We start from the raw sequence: 19,870 nt of genomic DNA, 5'->3' as shown, positions 1-19,870 counted from the left end.
TTTTGAATCTTTGGAAATGTATGCTAAATGCGATCATGAATTCTATTCTGTTGTTTGATCCTATGAATTGTCTATATAAAATTACATCAGTGCTTCTAACCTGAACAATAAATTGTCATATCATGGCTGATGATACAGTATTTCTCCTCCAATAAAGAGTCTATTCCCTCTCCACCGGTGTACTTATCTTTTCCAATGTGTCCCAAATTCCTAAAGTCGTCTTATTAGGGCCTGAATCAAAACTCCGGATCCTAACTGCCCTGGTCAGAGCTCAGTTCCACCTCTGCCTTTTTCTCTATACGTGAGCGTAACTGAACATGGGCCCTGGAACGCCTTAAACATTCAGAAACATTTGCATCTGCATTCGTTCAGGCCTTTGCAGCTCTGGTCCCTTTTTCATTGTCTCTTGCTGGTCACAGCAGTGTTTACACGGATGTCTGAAAACTGGCATGTAAATTTCTCATATGGGAGATGCCAGGAATATAAGAAGGGATTCAATGCACTGGATTCTGAGCTCACTCACACCAGTATTGCAAAGATATAGCAACTCCATTGTCTTCAGTGGCGGTACTCATGACTGAAGTATGATCAGAATCAGGTCCAATATGTGGACACTGGGGCAAAAAGCAGCAACCATGGGTTTATTAGACACAGTTTGTGCCCGTCTAATCCAGCACCTTTCAAATTGACTACTGAGGGCAAGATTCTCCAACCCAGCGTCACAGTGAGCGGTGCTGACTCACACAAGTAGTCTTATTGGCTTCACTGAGTCTACTCTGGGGAGTAAAGTTGGCTCACCTACTGCTCGTATATTGATTCTATTACTAAATTACTCCCCCCAGTTAGCACACTGAACGTTGGTAAGTTCCTATCCCAAGCGCATGCCCAGCGTTATCAGAATTACTGTCCCGGTGTGCATGGCGTCCCGGTGTGCACAGCTGCAACCCTCACACTATCATTGTACTCGTTTTATTGGTACAGTCAGCAAACTCCCAAACACTCCACTCCAGCCAGGCAGGCAGCGCGGCACATCCCCAGCCTTACCCCAGCCCTTGCCAAAAAACCTGCAGTGTCAGTTCTCATCGGCCCCTCACCAGGGGTTGTCCTCCTGACAGCTCCCCAGGGCGACACCTCCCCGACTCGAAGCACGGGCTGGGATCCACCTTCCCGCCTGTGTTACACTGATGCCCTGACGCCTAATGCACAGTCAATGGGGGTTTCAGCCCCATTCCCTTATTTGTAGTGCTGGGGTGTCCGTCTCCCATAGGTTAGTCGGCCTGTTATTTCAAGCTTATTAGCATCTACATCAGTTAGTTACCATGGCATTCTTGTGGGCAGACTTTCCTGATGTCCCAAACTAATTATATCCCAAGTGGCTAGAAACGAGCGCAGAGGTCCCCAAACTGTGGGGTGTGCCCCCCAAAGGAGACGCAGTGGAATGTTCGGGGGGGGAGTGGCGGGGCCCAGGCCAGCCCCCATGGGGGACAGGGAGGGAGCACCACCCAGCCCCATCCCGAGCTCTGCTCTGGCCGCGGCCCGAGCTCCGGTGCCTGGCCACGGGCCCAGCTACCAGCCCCCCCCCCCCCCCCCCAACGGCCCAGCTGTGGCTCTGCTCCCGCCTCTGTCCCCAACCTCGGCCCCTGGCCGCAGCCCTGTCCCTGTCCCCACGCCGAGCCTCAGCCCCGTCCCCAGCCTCAGCCCCCTTGCCCCTGGCTGAGTGTCCTCCTCCCCAAACTGCGGCCCCATTCTTGGCCCTGGCTCCGAGGGGCAGGGGCATGTGGATAGGGCTGAGGGGGCATGAGCCTCAAAAGTTTGGGGACCCCTGAACTAGCCCCTTGTGATGACCTGCCAGCAGTTTAGTCACTATGGTGGGATAACGATCTACCCCAGCATAACCCTAGCGCCCAGTTATGCTCAGGGTTTTGGGCCTTCGGCCTTGATTAGTTTGGCTAAGCTAGTGTTGTACAGGCCGTGAAGCTCCACCTGTACCTCACCTAGCAACTACCGATCAGGGACAGTAACTGCTACTCGCTGAAAGGATCAAGCCTCTGGCCCTGCGTTAGTGACGGCGATGTGCTCTGTGTCACCGCTCACACATTCGACACCTGCCCCTCTGCACAACACTCTACCCAAGCACAACAGAGTTGGTCAGGCCCAGCAGAGGCCGGCAGCCCTGAGACGCCCCCACCTCTACCTCCACCCCCACACACACTTGTGCCAGTCAAGTATTCTCCCAGAAATGTGTCTGCCCTAGGCAGTGGCCTGGTCTGCCTATAGCTAGCGCCAGGGCCGGTGTAACCACTAGCCGAACTGGGCGGCCGCCTAGGGCGCCAAGATTTGGGGGTGCCAAAAAGTGGTGTCCGGCGTCACAGGAGTCAACTGAGCGGGGCAGGGCAGGGCGGGGAGTGAGGCCTCCATAACAAACCCGCCCCCGCAGCGAGGGGTGCCGTGCAGGATGGTCAGTGGGAGCCTGCGGCGGAGCAAGGAGGAGACAGCCGGCCGGGCACAGCGAAGAGATGGAGCTGTGGGGGAAGGCAGGTGAACTTCGCCCTCCAACGCGCCATGCCTGGGGTCGGGCGCAGCCGCTTCCTGGGGCGAGGGAAAGTGAAACTAAACCCCGCAGCGCGACGGAAGGGAAAGGGCTGGCGCAGGTGCCGCTTCCAAGCACTGACCGCCCCCTCCCCCGGTGGCACTGTGCCAATGCGGGGAGCCGGCCCTGATCCCCAGGGAGATCCTCACCTGCTCCCGGGGAGAGCCCGGCTCTGCCCTCCTTGCCCCTGGGTCCCCCCCTGGAGGGTGAAGTACTCAGAGCCTGGGAACGTTTAGAGACCCTGCGAGCTGGGGGCATTCTCAGCCTCCTCCTTGCTCATAGGTTCCCCCGGGCCAGAAGGGACTGTTGTGATCATCTCCTCTGACCTCCTTGGGTTCATTCTAATGAACAATGCCACATTATGCAGTACGCAGTTTTGAAAGTTTATAAGCAGCGATGCTCCGGGAGGAGGGGAGGGAGAAGGGGGGCACAAGGTGGAAGTTTCGCCTAGGGCACAAAATATCCTTGCACCGGCCAGCACAGCCCCCTGATTGCAAACTGGGGGAGGGTTCAGGTGCAGAGTAAGAAGGGGCCTGGTAGGGGCCCTGCTAACACATGGGGAGGGGGCGATGATATCTGAAGTGACCCTCCCCGTACTATGAGTCATACCTGGCTCCCTCCAGACAGGGCCTGAGCTTTGAGACGTTGCCTTTTTCTCCAGACAGATTGCACCATCGCAGCATCAATGAGCTGGTCAATACCAGCCGTTGCTGCAGGACAAGGCAGTGCCCTGCTCTGGGCAGGTGCCTCGCGAGGACACGGACGGTTAGGAAAACCCCGTGTCATGGAAGCCACTTCATGCCCAAACGCAAGGGCAGCGTTTTTACCCTTATTCTGAGTATCGCTTACTCACCAGAGCAGGCGCAATGTATCCAGTGAGACTGACTCCTGGACAGGTAGGGCTGGAAGGGCCCTCGCAAGGTCCCCTGGTCCCGCCCCCCCCCCCCAACACACATCGTGCTGAGGCAGGACCAAGTTAACCTAGGCCAGGGGGGGTCGCTCAGGATGCAGTGAGGGGGTAGCTGGGGGCTGTGTGCAGGCGGAAGGCCGGGGGGGGGGGGGGGGGGGGGGGGGGGGGGGGGGGAAAGCTCAGGGGCTGTGTATGGGCAGGGGGTAGCTAGGGGCTGTGTGCAGGCAGGGGGTAGCTCAGGGTGCAGGCAGGGGGTAGCTGGGGGCTGTGTGCAGACAGGGGGTAGCTCAGGGTGCAGGCGGGAGTAGCTGGGGGCTGTGTGCAGGCAGGGGGTAGCTCAGGGTGCAGGCGGGGGCAGCTAGGGGCTGTGTGCAGGCAGGGGGTAGCTCAGGGGGTAGCTGGGGGCTGTGTGCAGGGAGGGGGTAGCTCAGGGTGTAGGCAGGGGGTAGCTAGGAGCTGTGTGTAGGCAGGGGGTAGCTCAGGGTGCAGGCAGGGGGTAGCTAGGGGCTGTGTGCGGACAGGGGGTAGGCTGGGGGTAGCTGGGGGCTGTGTGTAGGCAGGGGGTAGCTCAGGGTGCAGGGAGGGGTAGCTAGGGCTGTGTGAGGACAGGGGTAGCTCAGGGGGTAGGCAGGGGGTAGCTGGGGCTGTGTGCGGGCAGGGGTAGCTCAGGGTGCAGACAGGGGGTAGCTGGGGGCTGTGTGCGGACAGGGGGTAGGCTGGGGGTAGCTGGGGGCTGTGTGTAGGCAGGGGGTAGCTCAGGGTGCAGGGAGGGGTAGCTAGGGCTGTGTGAGGACAGGGGTAGCTCAGGGTGTAGGCAGGGGGTAGCTGGGGCTGTGTGCGGACAGGGTAGCTCAGGGTGCAGGCGGGGGTAGCTAGGGGCTTTGTGCAGGCAGGGGGTAGCTAGGGGCTAGCTAGGGGCTGTGTGCAGGCAGGGGGTAGCTCAGGGTGCAGGCAGGGGGTAGCTAGGGGCTGTGTGCAGACAGGGGGTAGCTCAGGGTGCAGGCGGGAGTAGCTGGGGGCTGTGTGCGGGCAGGGGGTAGCTCAGGGTGCAGGCAGGGGGTAGCTAGGGGCTGTGTGCAGGCAGGGGGTAGCTCAGGGTCTAGGCAGGGGGTAGCTGGGGGCTGTGTGCAGGCAGGGGGTAGCTCAGGGTGTAGGCAGGGGGTAGCTGGGGGCTGTGTGCAGGCAGGGGGTAGCTAGGGGCTGTGTGCAGGCAGGGGGTAGCTCAGGGTGCAGGCGGGAGTAGCTGGGGGCTGTGTGCAGGCAGGGGGTAGCTCAGAGTGCAGGAGGTAGCTGGGGCTGTGTACGGGCAGGGGGTAGCTCAGGGTGCAGGGAGGGGGTAGCTGGGGCTGTGTGCGGGCAGGGGGTAGCTCAGGGTGCAGGGAGGGGGTAGCTGGGGCTGTGTGCGGGCAGGGGGTAGCTGGGGCTGTGTGCGGCCAGGGGGTAGCTCTGGGTGTAGGCAGGAGGTAGCTAGGGGCTGTGTGCAGGCAGGGGGTAGCTCAGGGTGCAGGCAGGGGGTAGCTGGGGCTGTGTGCAGACAGGGGGTAGCTCAGGGTGCAGGGAGGGGTAGCTCAGGGTGCAGGCAGGGGGTAGCTAGGGGCTGTGTGCCCAGACGGCTCCTCTGTGGTCCCTGTGCTTGGAGGGCTCTGCCAGCCATGGAGCTGCCCCCAGTACTATCCTGCTCTTGAACTACAGTTTGCAGGGGCAACAGCCCCTGTGCCCCTCAACTCTGCCCCTGGGCTCAGGGCTTCTGTCCCATGGTGGGCTCCGGGCTTCACCTGCACATGGGGCCTGGGGATGGGGGGACACTGGGTTTCAGCTGGACCCCCACTTGAGAACTGCTGATCTAGACCATCCCTGTCAGTGTTTGTCCAACCTGTTCTTAAAAGCCTCCAGCGATGGGGATTCCACAACCGCCCTTGGAAGCCAATTCTAGAGTTTAACCACCCTCGAAGTTAGAAAGTTTCTCCTAACATCTAACCTAAACCTCCCTTGCTGCAGATGACGCTGATTACGGCTTGTCCTACCGCCAGGTCAGATTCGTCAGACGTTACCACTGGCTGAAAATACAAGTATCTTCACTGTCCCTTGTTGTAAGTACAGGGGGGTTCTTGTTCGCTATCCCTCCTTTTACCTGCCTTGTTCTTACCCGAGCTGTACGGTACACCAAGCCATCTAGTCCCGCTCTGGTTCTGCTCTCTGGGCTGTGCTGTGTGTCTGAGTCAGCCCCACCCAAGTACACCCAATGGCGACGCTAAGCCCAGCCACTGCAATCACCACCCAGGTGTTCAGATCTCCCAAGGACGCTGGCAGCCCTGTCCTGATGCCTGTGGCTGTTGCAAGCACCGAGATCATTGTTTGCAATGATCCAGTCTCCTGGGGAGCCTGGTGCACTGGGATGGCAGCCTACGGCAGTGACACATGACAGGGCATGGGGCGTGTTACAGCTGAAGGAAACGTGCAAACCCGGAATACCGAGCTCCTGTCACACACCGAACTGCGCCTGGCAAAACAGCTGCTCTGGGCAGCGGTGCCTGACAGCTGCCAAGGTCACTGTGGAAGACTCCTCAATGCTTTAAAGCCCCAAAAGTCATTCACAAGGCCTTTAAACACTAAGTACCCAAGCTGGGCGCTGAGCCGGCTCCCCGAGCGTCTGCGGGCGGAGAGACGATATAAACCCAGCTCGCCCCCTCTTCACGTAGTTACAGTACAGTGTGACGGGGAGAAGACAGCACCTTCCTGGCTGGCTCGCTCCTGGGAGTGCTCTGTGCCGCGGGAGCAGGGGGGCTTCCGCTCCGAGGGGAACGGCCCCAGCCTGCATGGAAAGGAGGGTTTAATCCCCCCCATGACGAGCAGCCTTAGTGGGCTAAGGGAACCCGAGAGAGCAGGGCGGGAAAGCAGAATGCTGTGCTGCTGGCTGCACTGTACCCGTGACTTTCTCTTCTGCCACTTTGCAGGGCACACGCGAGGAAAAGTCTGCAGCAGACACAGAAGGGACTGTGCTGAGAAATTCCCAATTCTCAGGGCAGCCCGTCCGCCCCCTTTTTCACTGAGGAAATGATGCAAATAACTTTTGGTTCGTTGCCAGAGGGGGGTGTTCGTTTAGAACCAACATGCTGCCCATCGCGGATGCAGTGAGCAGAGAACCCTGAAAACCCCAGAAGAAAACTGCTGCTCCCCCTGAGTTTGGAAACTGTGGCACGGCCGCCCCTTTCTGCAGAGAGTCCGGGGGCAGGAGCCAGGGACGGACTCTGGGACATTCCCCTCCGTGACTTGCTTCTCAATGATTTGGAGGGAGAAGGAAGATTGTTCCCCCATCCTCCAGCTGGCAGCATCTGTGGGTCAGGCCCTGGGCTCCCCCACAGACCTAGCCCCATGCCCAGTAAAGCTCGGGAGGCTCTGCCCCTCGCTCACCCTGTCACCGTGATTCCAACCCTCCTGCCCAGCGCAGGCTCCAGCTGGCCATAACCCCATCTCCCTCTGAACTCACTGCAGCCCAGCTGGGGGCGCTGGGGGGGGCCCAGTTACAGGGTCGATTCCTTCCTGCTTTACAGGGAGGTGAGCTGTTGAATTTTCCATACAAAGTTCGCTAGAGTGTTTAGCTTGCAGCAGTGTGAAAAAACACAACACATTTCATGAGGTGTGAATCGTTTATCGATGTCCTCCCATTGCTGGACGTTACGTCCTGTGACCCACTGCAGGAATCGGCTCAGCGCCACCTGACAGGTCCAGGGATCAATTCGATTTCAAAACCCTGCTCTGTCCCGCAAACCAGCGAGGAATTCCCAAGTCAGTCTGGGATTCCGCTGGACGTTAACAGATCGCCGGGAACAATCTCCCAGTTCAACGGCTCCGGCTGCCTCCCCACTCCCGAGAAACTGCCCAGGCGGATGACACTGGAATCCACGGCACAGAAACGAAAGGGGACGCTGCATCGCGACTCCCAGGCCAGTGCTCAGCCTTAAAAGCCACTTTCCCAGCTACCCCAGGCCTCCTCTGTTCAAAGGGATTGTCCAGGGGGCAGAGAGGCGCCCTTTAGCTCCCGTCTCCTCCTGCTCTAGGGGGCCCAGAGAGGAAGTGACCAGGGCAGGGCCTCCAGGATGGTTCCCACACCCAGCAGGGTGCAGCTCTGTAATCTCCCACCCCACAACTCACACCTCAGCTGGGCATTTAAAAGCAATACTTCCTCTGCTCTGCTCCCGTCCGTCCGGCGCATTGACTAACTCGCCCCGCTCCCCTTTCCCGCAGGGCTGTCACTTCCCCGCTGGCAAAACGGAGGTGTCACTGGTCAGTTGTAGGAGTAGCGACTCGCAGCCCCGTGCTTTAACCATCAGGGCCTGCCCCATCTTCTGCACACGTCTGCTGCTGCCCTCGCTCGGGCTCTGAGCAACCACTGGAGTTTTTGCGGCTCCTAATGTCAGCGTCTCCCTGCAGGGTTTACGGAGGTGGCCTGGGAGAAGGCTGCAAGTCGCTGGGTGGGGAGACCTCCAGCCCTTGGTGCTGAACTCCGGCAGATGCATAGCTCGGGGGGTACAGGGGGGCAGAGCGTTAACTGCCTCCGAGCCCAGGGAGGTACAGCCAAGACAGCAAATGAAAAAGCAGAAACAAAGCACTTCCTGGCGGTAGTGATTTTCGAATAACTCCAAGCAGCTTTGCCCAGGGCAGGCGTGTGTGTACGTGTCCGTTGCCTTTTGCTCAGGAGTTTGCACAGCTCCAGCTGAGAGGGCATCTCTGGGAGTAAACACCACGTCCGTCTCCACCTCCATCCGGCCAGCGCTCCCCGTTTCTCCCCGGGGAAAAGTCGCTCGCCCCTTGTTCGCCGGGAGGCGTCAGCGGTGCGCTGCCGATTCTCTGAGGGTGGTGCGGCGAAGCAAAACTCCCTTCAGCGTCTGGGAGCTGGCGGAGGTAACCTGAAAGGCAGCGGCATAGAACGGTCATGAGACACGCCGGGAGTGGGGGAGTGACAGCCCCCCCTTGCAGCAGGGAACAGTTCAGGAGAGCTGGCTGTGTGGGGCAGGGCAATGACCCAGCTCTGCTGGTCTGAGACGGATTCCCGACAGGGAATGCTGAAGGAGGACGTCTGCTGGAGTCCCAGCCCCGCCCAGCAGCAGGTGCTGGCAGGAATGGGCAGCGCACTGCTGGTGTTTGAACTCCCAGCCTCACCCCAGAAGGCACTGCAGGGAGCAGGGCAGCAGTGGTGGGAGCTCCAGGCCATGCCAGAATCCCTGGCAGAGGAACTCGCAGCTCCCCCCAGCAGGGGATGGTGCTGGAGCACCAGGCAGGCAGCAGCGCAGCTCGTCTATTCAGATTTGTGCTCACTATTCGTTTGCTAGCACGAAAAAGCACACGCAAAAAAGGGAGAGCTGGCCCCAGCCCTTTGAAAACCGCCCCCTGAACGCACGGCTCCCTCCTGGAAACGAGAGCCACACGAGCCTCACCTTCACCAGCACATAGTCCCCTGGCTGGGCTCTGACCACAGCCCCGGAGCCAGTGCCGTCCTCCATCTCCGTGTCGGGGAAGACCACTCTGATGTTTCCATCGTTTCTACCGCACAGCTTGGCGGCAGAGCGCTTGCTGGGCTGGGAGGGGGACAGGGGGCGTTATCTGCACAGCATCAACCCCGACTCATGGCTGGACTCTACGGCCCGGGGGTTGAGCGCTGCGGCCAATATTAAAAGCCACCTTCCGTGTCGTTAAGCAAAGAGCTCTTGCTGCAGTGGCTGTGCTGGGAGAATGGCAGCCAAAACGCCTCCACTAATTTTGGGTGCCCAACTGGAGACGTGTCTAAACCCCACCCCCATCAGGACTGTCAACTCTTCAGGGCAGGGACCCTGTCTTCACATCTGTCTGCAACGCATCCAACGGACAGACATATTTCACCAACTCCTCCTGTCTGGGCTCTTGTCACCTGACAAGCATCCCCTGCAGCCCCACCCTGAAATAATTCTTCTGCAGCCTCCCAAAAGTCCTATTTCAGGACCTCCCCAAAGCCAAGATTTTCCAAACCAGGTGCCTGGAGTTATGTCCCTACAGAAAAGTGACCTGATTTTTAATGGGTGCGTCTAAGTACTTTGCTCTGCACTTCTGAAGAGCAGGGCACTTATTTAGGTACGTATCGCTGGCCTGACTAGAGGGCGTATGTGCCCGGGAGGTGGAACGGTCGAATGGCCTCAGGGCCTCTTGGGCCGGGGGTGGGAAGCAGACCCAGCCTGGTGTTAAAGTTCCACTCACCCCCTCCACCAGCACGAGCTGCGAGCGGCCCACCATAGCCCCGTTTGCCCTGGTGGCCTCCTCCCGGAAGACGGAGATGAGTTCCTCCAGCCGCCTACGCTTCACCTCCGCCGGCACGTCATCCTGCAGCCGGTGATAGGCCCGGGTTTTCTGAAACAACAAAGAGATTAAAAGCCCTTTCTCGGCCAGGCCGCCAGGGGTAGGAGCCCTGTCCTGTCTGAGCCAGCGGGGCTCGGATGCCACTCAAACAAGGACAAACTTTGCACAGGTGGCCAGTTAACTCCCACCCCGAGGAGGAGATTTATCTTCCTTTGTCTCCTTCAGCCACTGCCGACCTCCCGCCTTCTTTCCCACCACCTGGCACCCCTGGGACGGCCGCCAAGAGACCTCCTGCCTCTTCTGCCAAAATCTTCTGAAAGCCGACCGGTTCCACCTGCAGCGGGGCGGATACCTGGCTACGCACTGCATCTGCAGAATTCCCCTCCAGCAAAGCCAAACGTGCTGCGGTCAGCCCCCGAGTGCTCAGCTCGGGGACCATAACTCATGCTGGGTGCAAACCGTGCTGTGAAACCAGCTCACCCAGCTGGCAGCCTGGATGCTCACACCACGTTTCGCACATGGAAAGCGCTGAGCAAGGCAAGCATTGCGGCTGGGAAAGGCTGCCCGTGGGCTGCTCTGCTGAGCTGGACTGTATCAGCTCATGCACCATGACCATAGGCCCTGTGGGCTGGGAACGTCCTCACTTGGGCAGCCCAGCCCCACGGATGCTGACAGTGCGAGTGCACACAAGCCATTCACACGCACTGTGTGTGCAAGAGACTGGGGCTCGGTAACACAGTCACTGCCATTCGCTTGGGGGGGAACAGGTGAGAACAAACTGACCCGGACCGGGGTGACCACGCTAGAGACAACGGAGGCTTCTCCCCCGGGCCCCGCACTCACCTGCCTCATGCTGTAGGCAAAGAGGAAACCCACATTGTAGCGGACTTGCCTGAGCAAGGACACCGTCTGCTGGTGATCGTCCTCGGTCTCGCCGCAGAAGCCAGCGATGAAATCACTGCTGAGACTCACTCCTGGCACCGAGAGGCAGAGGGTTACTCAGCCGGGGAGCGGACCCTTCGCCCCACAAAGCACAGACAAGAAGGGAATACCCAGGGCAGCTGTGAGCAGCTTTATTCCCCATCAGCCCTCCCGGCCAGGGCTCTTTCCCAGCATGCACTAGGGCACAGCGAGGCCAGAGGCTGGCTTTGGGTGCACAATCACTTCTCTGAGGAGAGGGCGAGGGCCGGGCAGGCCACCCCGCTGACCTCGTTTCATTTGGAGGAACATCCTGGTTCTTCCCATGGGCCCCTTCAAATGCAAAGCACAAACCCTGATCTAGCCGATCCCAGCACCGCTGCCCGTGTGTGTGAGCAGGCGTGAGGAGGAGCGAGGGATTCAGGCAGGGGAAGTGAGACAGCCGTGCCTGGGTCAGAGCCAGGAGAACGGAAACCCCTACCTGGTATGGAATCCCGCACATGCTGTATGAGCTCTAAATACGCTTCTCTCGTGTAGCTGTCAGGAAGAGCACACGGACGGGTTGGTCATCGGGGAGACAGGAAACAAAAGCAGCATCTGCAGGGTCGCCCCCAAACTCAGGGATTCCTCTGGCTGGACCCAAAGCTCAAGAGGAGTGGAGTGGGTAAGTGCGTCTCCTCCATCTCCCTCCCTGCCAGGTGGGCGACACGCCCCTGACAAAGCTCAAGGCGACAATACACAGCACTGCGATCGCCTGGGGGCCACGCAGAGGGGGGCACCTGCACCCCACAAACACCAACTGCGAGGGGAGGCGCTGAGGCAGAACCAAAAACGCATGGAATGAAACCTGGCCGACAGAAGTGAACACTGCTCGGAGAGGCGTGCTGAGCGTCCCTGCAACGCGTTTGCCACGTCGAGACTGAGACGCAGACAGGCCTGGAGAGGCACTGCCAGAATCCCCCCCCTTCGCCCCCAAAATGTTTGGGGGGGTGTTAAACTGACAGGCAAAATGTTCACCTGGGCCTTGGAACTAGCCTTTGCTGCCATCCCGTGCCTGCCCTGGCCAATGCACAGTCATTACAGGCTTCCTGGAGCTCCCCGTCTGGCAGAGACGGCGGCCCCCGGAAGGCTCCCACTCCCCCATCGCCGAGCCGAGGGGCAGGCTGCAGCACAGCGAGGCGGGGAACACGTCCCCTCAGTCAGACTCACCCTCGCCTCATGGCCTCCAGGATTCGCGAGCTCCCGCTCTGGGCTGGGAGGTGGAGCTGTTTGCAGATGTTGTGCCTCTCCTGGATGAGCTGCAGGACCTGCCGAGAGGAGAGTGGACGGGCGGTCACAGAGCTGCCCAGCTGCACACAGCTCTGGCCCAAAGAAAGGGAACAACCTCCCTCAGCGAAGGGGAGCAAACAGCGATGCAAAGACACAGCTCCCGCTCGGCCTCAGCCGCTGGGGATGATCTCAGCCTGGTTCCCTCTGAGGGGAGCTGCAGCTCGTGAAATCCCGCAGCTGTGGGATCCGGGCAGTCCCTTCACACGCACCTCGTCAGGAAAGTCCTTGGGGTGCGGGGAGGTGAAGCGGATCCGCATTTCCGGGTCGACTCTGGAGGCCTGATCCAGCAGATGTGCGAAGCGCAAGCCCCCCTCTTTAGCCTTGTAGATGGTGCTAAAGCCGCGGCTCAGGCCAGGCGCGGCTGCCGAGCGGAACTGGACCTCGGAGGTGTCTCGGAAGCTATTGACGTTTTGACCCAGGAGGGTCACTTCTTTCACCCCCTGTGGAGACGGACAAGGGGGCACGAGTCACAAAGGGAAATACCAGCCTAGCCAGCAAACCAAGAAAGCCTCCGGACCAACCTCAGCTTTGCAAAGCCATCGCCAAGGGGGCAGGTCCGGTGTGCCAGCGGGAAGGGGTGGGGGCCGACGCCTGCACTTCACGCACAGACCCGCCAGAGCCCCGGGAGCAGCAGGACGAGCTCACCGCCCTGCCGGCGTGATGCCCTCGAGGGCCAAGGGGCAGCTCCGTCTCCACGGCCTTGTCAAGCCTTGGCTTCTCGGCTGAGACTGTCCGGCCTACAGGAGCACAGACCGGACGGGAGGTTTTGTGACGTGGACGCCTCTGCACCGGAACAAGCCTGGGACCATCAAACCTGTTCCCATGGGCCATCGAACAGATGGGAAGGATTCGGGGGTGCCACCAGCCTGGGCTGGATTTGAAGAGGTGACTGACTCCGTACCCCATCACAGCACAACTCCCTAAGCCAGCCAGCACCCCCTCTCATTGCCCGGGCCCAAGGGCCCCTCCCTGTAGGGGGAAATGGGGGTGGACAGGGAACAGCCTTTGGTCACTCCCTTCTGGGCTGTCCCATAGGGAGAGCCATGGTTTTACACTTATCTAAAGAACCAGCCCCAGCGAGCATTCCCCACTGATCCCCGGGAGGGGCTGATCACCACACGCCTTGGCTCAGTGTGGCGCTTGGGGCTGCTGGCGCAAAGATGGCAGCACGGCCAAGCAGCCTGACCCAAGAGCTCCCACTGCCCCGGGGCTGAGCCGGGCAGGGTGCAAAGGACAGCGCACCTGATCAGACAGCACCTTCACTTCCCGCAGGATGGAGGCCATGGGCCGGCTCCTCTCGCGGCCACGGGTGAAGGGGACGATGCAGTAACTGCACATGTTGTCACAGCCACGCATGATAGATCTGCAGAGAGGACACGCTGAAGAATGGGCGCCAGTCACACTAGGAGAGCCACTGGCTGAGCATGCTCCCCACCCGGACCCAGTGCCTCTGCGTGAGCCTGCCCCATGTGGGAGGTGCCCATGTCTTCCTCCCGCCCAGGGCAGGGTGGTAACCGCCTGTCTGTATCCCTACGGCGCGTCCACACCTAGAACGTGGCTTCACAGCTGGGCGGCTCCGTATCAGAAAGGAACGCGCCAACGTGAAGAAACAAGGACGGGGCGGGGGAGGGGGATGTGCCCTGGAAGGGGCGATGTACAAGGCAGGATAAAATACGCACAACTTGGGTGCCCAGCTACGGGCAGGGAGGGTGAGACAGCCGCCCACCCGGGAGAGGTGCCAATATCAGAGTCTGGAGTGGTGCTGGGGAAGTGGGACCAAGCATTGGAAGGGAAACCAAGGCCGGCTATTAGGAAAAGCTCCCTGACAGTCAGAACTGTCGGGCAGCCTCGCCAGGGCGGGTGGGAGTCCGATCACCGGGGATAAAGCAGGAGCGAATGTACAACAGGCGACAGGCTTGCATCAGCGGGGTGATGACCTGGGTCCGCGTCACCGGGGACGAGCACGGTACAGACACTAGCTCGCAGGTCTCTGCCATCTCTAAGGTCTGGTTCCCCACGATCCTCCGAAATCAGAGCCCTGCAGAGCAGGGCAGGTGGGAGAGACTCCTCAGCTCTTACACAAATGCAGAGGTGGCGTCTGGGCTGGTCTGGACAGGTAGGACATCGGCATACGTCTCGTCTAAGGAGAGCAGGACGTTGGCAGCCTGCTGGCCCGTTTCAGCCACAGCCAGCAGCCGGGGCAGGTCACGGTAAGCATCGGGGCCAGCCACGATATCCACCAGCTTCTCCTTGTGCAGGATCTCCTCCCTCAGCCTCTCGGCCATGCAGCCTGCGGCCAGAGGAGAACGGTCAGTGTCGAGAGGCCCCTGACCCCACCCAACAGCCCGCTCTTCCCCGTCAGAGGAGGCTCAGTGCCCCCGATGAAGCTAGTGTTCTGGGATGCAGCTTTTCATCCCCTCGACAGTGGATGTAACACCCCCTGGCCCCTTGCCATGGCCACACGGTAACGCTGTACAGACTGCCAGGTACCTAGAATCCCGATGCGGAGAGGTGCCTGGGACCGCAGCCGCTTGGATTTCAGAGCCGTGAGGTGCCGCAGGCGGTTCCAGATCGCCTGCTCAGCCTTCTCCCTGGGGAGCCATGAGAAACCGCAGTCAGTGATGCTGACGGCTCTTCCTCTGCCCCGGCCAGCCCAGGGCCCCAGGCACTTGTTGAACACCCGGAACGAGAGGCAGGGAAGGTTATCAGCCTCCTTTCACAGCCAAGGCACACGGCTGCCGAGTGACACACCCACGGCCAGGGAAAGAGCTCAGCCCCCATCTCCGCAGCCTGGGCCCTGAACCTCGGCCATTGTAATCAACCCCCTGCTGTCCTAGATTAGGCCAGGAGGGACCCTTGATTAGCTGGCCTGTCACATGGGCCAGAGAACCTCCCCCGTGCCCTTGGCATCCAGCCTGCAGCGTACGCTGAGCTAGAACAGATCTACTGGGCAAATAGCCAGTCCTGACTTAGGGCATGCAAGAGACCGAGAGCCCAGCACACGCCCAGGTACGTTGTTCTGATGGCTAATCCCCCACCCCCAGAAAAAACCTGCACCATATCTCTAGGCTGAATGTGTCTAGCTTCATCTTCCAACCACTGAAACTCATGAGGTTTTGTTCTGCTAGATTAGAGAGCCATCTGCTCTCAGAAACCTCTTCACCATGCGGGTTACGTGGGATATACCATGATGAAACCACCCCGTACCCTCTCTTGGGTACAATAAATAGATTGAGCTTCTTAAATCACTCACTAGAAGGCCTGTTTTCCAAACCTCAGACTGTTCTTGTCGTTCTTTCCAGAACCCTTTCCAATTTTTCCCCATCCTGACCCCACGAGAGCGAGGGAGGATATTTGTCGTTATAGTGTACCATAGCCTGGGCCCATTGCCTAAGGGTGCGCACTGTTTACAGCACACAGATCACATTATTTCAGCACCGCGTCACCAAGGGCTGTTTTGTTTGCTTGCACAGGTATTGCCTGTAGGCCGCAGCTACACTGCAGAAATGATTCTTAATCAGCGAGACTGAGGTCTTTCAGAGAAAGAATCGGACTTTACTGGTGACACACACTGCATCACAGCTGACAATGAGCATTCTGCAATGCATTCAGAAACCGCAGGCAATTTTACCACAAGCACGGAACTACATCCCACATTCTGTTATTACGAGAGGAGGCGATGGAGAAAAGAGGCAGGATGCAGAGAAGCAAAAACAGATGCAGAATAAGTAGTAAAAAAAAAAAAGTGGCATCATTCTATATAATGCTGCTGTAAGCGTATCCCACTGATGAGTGTGTGTTATAGGCCCTCCTCTTTGTCACAGGTTCCGGCTACAGAACCTTCTCTCTTTAGCTCAGGCTGCAGCAACTCGGCTTTTAGCTCGGGAGGTCCTTGGTTCAGTCCCCGGCGTGTCAGCCAGGATGGCAGTCGTCACGTGAACACACGTTATGTTCACTTCGGGCTGCGCTACAGCAGAGACCAGGGAGACCATGACGTGCCGCAAGGCTAGCACTGTAATAAGGTCGGTCCAGCTCTTTAGAGATCTACTGGGCAGTTCCAGGTCTCAAGCTCCCGGCTCTGATCTCCGACACTCGGGGACATTCACTCTCCACGGTTTCCAAATAACCCTTTCTACGAAAGCCAGGTTCCTTACCTGACAGAGCAGGTGACCAGGAGAATCACGTCCGCCTACAGTGGGGAAGAAATACAGAAGAAATGAGAGGAGGAGGATCAGTTCTCCACACAAGCTGGAACCCAGGCACTGCCAGCATCACGGCCATCAGCTAGTTCGGCAAACCAAGGGAATCGCTACGACTCCACTCTGGGGTCCAGGAAACAGAGCGGAGAAAAAGCAGAACGGAAAACAGGCAGCGAGCTCCACGTAATGGATGAAAGTTACAGCCCCGCCACCTGCTTCACGCGGGGCCTAATCCCCTTCGCAGCCAAGTCAGATGCAACAGTTAAAAATAGAAATCAAGTTTTATTATTGTGCCCAGCCCATCTTTCCATTCCAGCTGCCGAGCAGGGCTTCCCACAGAGTTAGCACCTGAACCGGCAGGGGGCTCTGCAGAGGAGACCACTGAGGGTATCTCAGCATCTCGTGGGATCAGACCCTTAATGTAAAGCTGCTTCTTGACCCAGGCTGGGAGACATGGGCCCAGGGGTTCCCGGTGCGGCACCCTGTATGTCAGGATAGCTAACCCGGCGCCGTACCTCCTCCAGCTGGTGTGTCCGCAGGTAGCCACTCTTCTGTAGGATGGCCCAGGCAATCTCGGTGTCATTAACGTTCATTTGGCAGCCGTAGGTCTCCAGATACACTGCAATTAAACAGAAGGCAGCTCCTGGGCATGACCAGGACAGAGAGGGGAGGGGTCAGCTCCGGTTTCCTTTTCCAAAGTTCGGCCCCCTGGATAAACTCTCCAAATCCTGACCATGCAGAGCAAGCAAAGCCAGGCTGCACCCGTCACTGCCGATTGCAGGGGGCGTTCGGAGATTCGCTCACTGTGCAAACCTGCTCAGCGGTCTGCCAAAAGATTCAGACAAGTTGTACCCCTAACGCCAACGTCAACCTGCAGCAGTGTCAGCGGCTTAGTGAGGATGGGAATCCTGCCGGAATGGGGAGGAGGCCAAGGATGTAACAAAGTGGCCACGCGTGCACAGGCCCCAGCTGGGCCTGGACCTGCAGCCCTGAACGCACAAGCCCCTTCCACCTGCCCTACAGGAGTAAAGCGGCTGGCTGCACAGAGGCAGCAGGAGACGGGATCACATCATTCAGCCCTTGGCTCTGTCTTGTGCCTCTCCCGGCCAACCTGCTGCTCTCCCACCTGGGCTCAGATTCACGCAGGCAGCACATGAATTGCCGCCACCTCCTAGCTCGCTTCTTCCACACCAGTGACACGCCAGGGCTGCCAGCGATCCCCCCCCACTGGCACTGGGCAGCCTCAGGCCCTACAGCGTCTCACCCCCATGCCGTGGGCCCAGACTCTGCAGCGCCCTAATGACACGGTGCTGTTGGGATGCTGATAGCAACACTCTTTGGCTGGTGTCTCCTGGTACCCAGCGATTCCCCTCTGTAGAAACAGAGGCACAGTACGCACATGCTATGAAACGTGCACAAACACTCCTACTTTCCTAGCGGCGGCTATGCCAGATGCCTGGTCACCACTGTAATGACCAGCCAACGGGAAGAGACGGGCACTGTGAACAGTCCCCCGCTCCTCAGCCCCCCTTCCGCGCACAGGGGAAAGGGCAGTTACATTTTCCTAATTTCAGAAAAACAAAAGAGCATGAACAGCCCCCGCGGGGCTGGGCCCTTCCCAGCGAGTCTCAGTGCTGGCTAGCCCCGGGACTGGTTCCACTGGCCCATGGGTCCCTGGTGCGCGGGGCGAGACTTGCTAGTCCCCGATGACAGCCTCGTTCTAGGTCACTGACGGCCGGGCCCTGTCATGACCGTGGCCTGTCACAACGCCCAGGAGGTGGGGACAGGCGCACGGGAGGACCAGAAAGCTGGTGCAAAGAACAGGTGTGAGCCAGTCCTGAGGAAAGGGGTGAGTGGGGCCGAGAAGTGACACTGACCTTTCCGCCTGGCTTCCTCCAGGATGCTGGAGGTGAGATAGGGCTCTGGCTCCTCCGGCTCCTCCGCCAGCTGAGGGTGAGTTTCCTGAGGTGGGGACGTGTTTCTTAAGAAGTGCTGCAGCGTCGGCCCTGCTGCCAGCCGGGCGCTAAAGTCCTCCAGGCCCCTGTTCTGCTCGCCCCGGCCCCGGGTGGGCACGCGAGCTCCGAGCTCAGAACGCGCCGCCCAGGACAACCGCCTCCAGAGGAACGTCCCAGCAGCTCCCAAGACGTGTTTGAAGGGCAGGAGCATCGCGGCAGATGGGCGAGAGACCAGACACCCTGCAAAACCCCAGAGAGCAGGGCGTTCACTAGCCAGCCCCGCTTCACCCCCTTTCTTGGGAAACCGACAAGACGCAAAACGCCCGGGAACCCCCGTTTCCACCCGCCGGAATCAGGAAACTATTAAATGAGCGACATCCCCAGCGTGCGGGTTTCAGAACACGGGGGACGCTCCTGCCCCAGCATCGGGGGGGGGCTGGTGACCCCAGGGGGCTGCAGGCCAGCGCTGGCACCTGCCCGGGTGGAGCAAGCTGCAGAATCGGGGCCATACGTCATTTTCAGTGATTCAGAGACATGGTTCTCCGGGGCTGTGCACCCCTGGGGTGCAAACAGAGAGGAGGATACAAAGAGGGGCGGGGGGAGTGCTGGGGAGGCCTCACTGTAAGTCAGGTCCAGACTGGCAGCTGGCCCGTCCTCCCGTGCAGGGCAGGAGCCTGTTCTAGGGATGAATTGGGGGAGGGGGCCCCGTGGGTCAGCGAAAGGAACGAGGTGCAGGGCGAGCTGCTGGGCCCAGCAAAGCCAGGCAGAGACACAGCAGATGTGCCCTGTGTCCGGGCTGCCGGGGGCAATCCCCAAATCAGCCCGTCCCCTGGGCCCTGCACCGGGGTCAGAGGGGCTGTGGGGCAGGCCGGACCCGCTGCATCGCCCCAGGGCACTGGGGCTGGCCCCAGGCAGGGCTCGGCCAGGCCCCGAGCTAACCACCCCTGCAGCTAAGGCAGCGGCTCTCAAACTCTGTACTGTGACCCCTTTCACACAGCGAGCCCCTGAGTGCGACCCCCCCATACATTAACTACACCCTGTATCTACTGCACCCCGTTATAAATGCTGGAGGCAAAGCGGAGCTTGGGGGGGCTGAGGGGTCCCGCCCCCAGGCTGAGAGCCCCTGAGACCAACCCCCCCATACATTAACTACACCCTGTATCTATTGCACCCGTTATAAATGCTGGAGGCAAAGCGGGGGGGGGGGGGGGGCTGAGGGGTCCCGCCCCCGGCTGAGAGCCCCTGAGTGCCACCCCGCATACATTAACTACACCCTGTATCTATTGCACCCGTTATAAATGCTGGAGGCAAAGCGGGGCTGGGGGGGGGAGAGGGGTCCCGCCCCCGGCTGAGAGCCCCTGAGATCGACCCCCCCCATACATTAACTACACCCTGTATCTATTGCACCCGTTATAAATGCTGGAGGCAAAGCGGGGGGGATGGGGGGTCCCGCCCCCGGCTGAGAGCCCCTGAGATCGACCCCCCCCCCATACATTAACTACACCCTGTATCTATTGCACCCGTTATAAATGCTGGAGGCAAAGCGGGGCTGGGGGGGGGAGAGGGGTCCCGCCCCTGGGCTCAGGCTGTACCTGGGAGAGGAGCTGCAGGCCCGGCCCGGCTGCTCCCCGCCCATGGGAGC

General features: G+C 59.8%; 1 protein-coding gene across 1 annotated transcript; it reads right to left on the bottom strand.

Annotated features, from left to right (window-relative positions):
• Positions 1-8,272: 8,272 nt before the first annotated feature.
• Positions 8,273-19,870, bottom strand: CDK5RAP1 (CDK5 regulatory subunit associated protein 1). Its single transcript, XM_065414463.1, has 14 exons — positions 19,821-19,870; positions 18,151-18,468; positions 16,789-16,892; positions 16,229-16,263; positions 14,565-14,665; positions 14,154-14,364; positions 13,317-13,437; positions 12,284-12,514; positions 11,955-12,052; positions 11,227-11,282; positions 10,671-10,801; positions 9,729-9,878; positions 8,936-9,076; positions 8,273-8,407 (listed from the first exon to the last, which is right to left on the bottom strand). The coding sequence occupies exons 2-14, from the start codon at positions 18,437-18,439 to the stop codon at positions 8,327-8,329; spliced, it is 1,749 nt and encodes a 582-aa protein (XP_065270535.1). The 5' UTR covers positions 18,440-18,468; positions 19,821-19,870; the 3' UTR covers positions 8,273-8,326.

Source organism: Emys orbicularis, chromosome 12 (genome assembly GCF_028017835.1).
Source record: "Emys orbicularis isolate rEmyOrb1 chromosome 12, rEmyOrb1.hap1, whole genome shotgun sequence".
In the NCBI taxonomy this organism is placed as follows: Eukaryota; Metazoa; Chordata; order Testudines; family Emydidae; genus Emys; species Emys orbicularis.
The sequence above is the reverse complement of the archived record's forward strand: the minus strand, read 5'-3'. Positions and strand labels throughout refer to the sequence as shown.

What these genes read in the sequence shown, in the direction of transcription:
- CDK5RAP1 (XM_065414463.1), bottom strand. Translation starts at nt 18,439, where the DNA reads ATGCTCCTGCCCTTCAAACACGTCTTGGGAGCTGCTGGGACGTTCCTC. An exon ending in GGACACACCAGCTGGAGGAG is followed by an intron (nt 16,264 to 16,788) that starts GTACGGCGCCGG and finishes TCCCCACTGTAG; the next exon opens with GCGGACGTGATTCTCCTGGT. An exon ending in CTGGAGGCCATGAGGCGAGG is followed by an intron (nt 11,283 to 11,954) that starts GTGAGTCTGACT and finishes TCTTCCTGACAG; the next exon opens with CTACACGAGAGAAGCGTATT.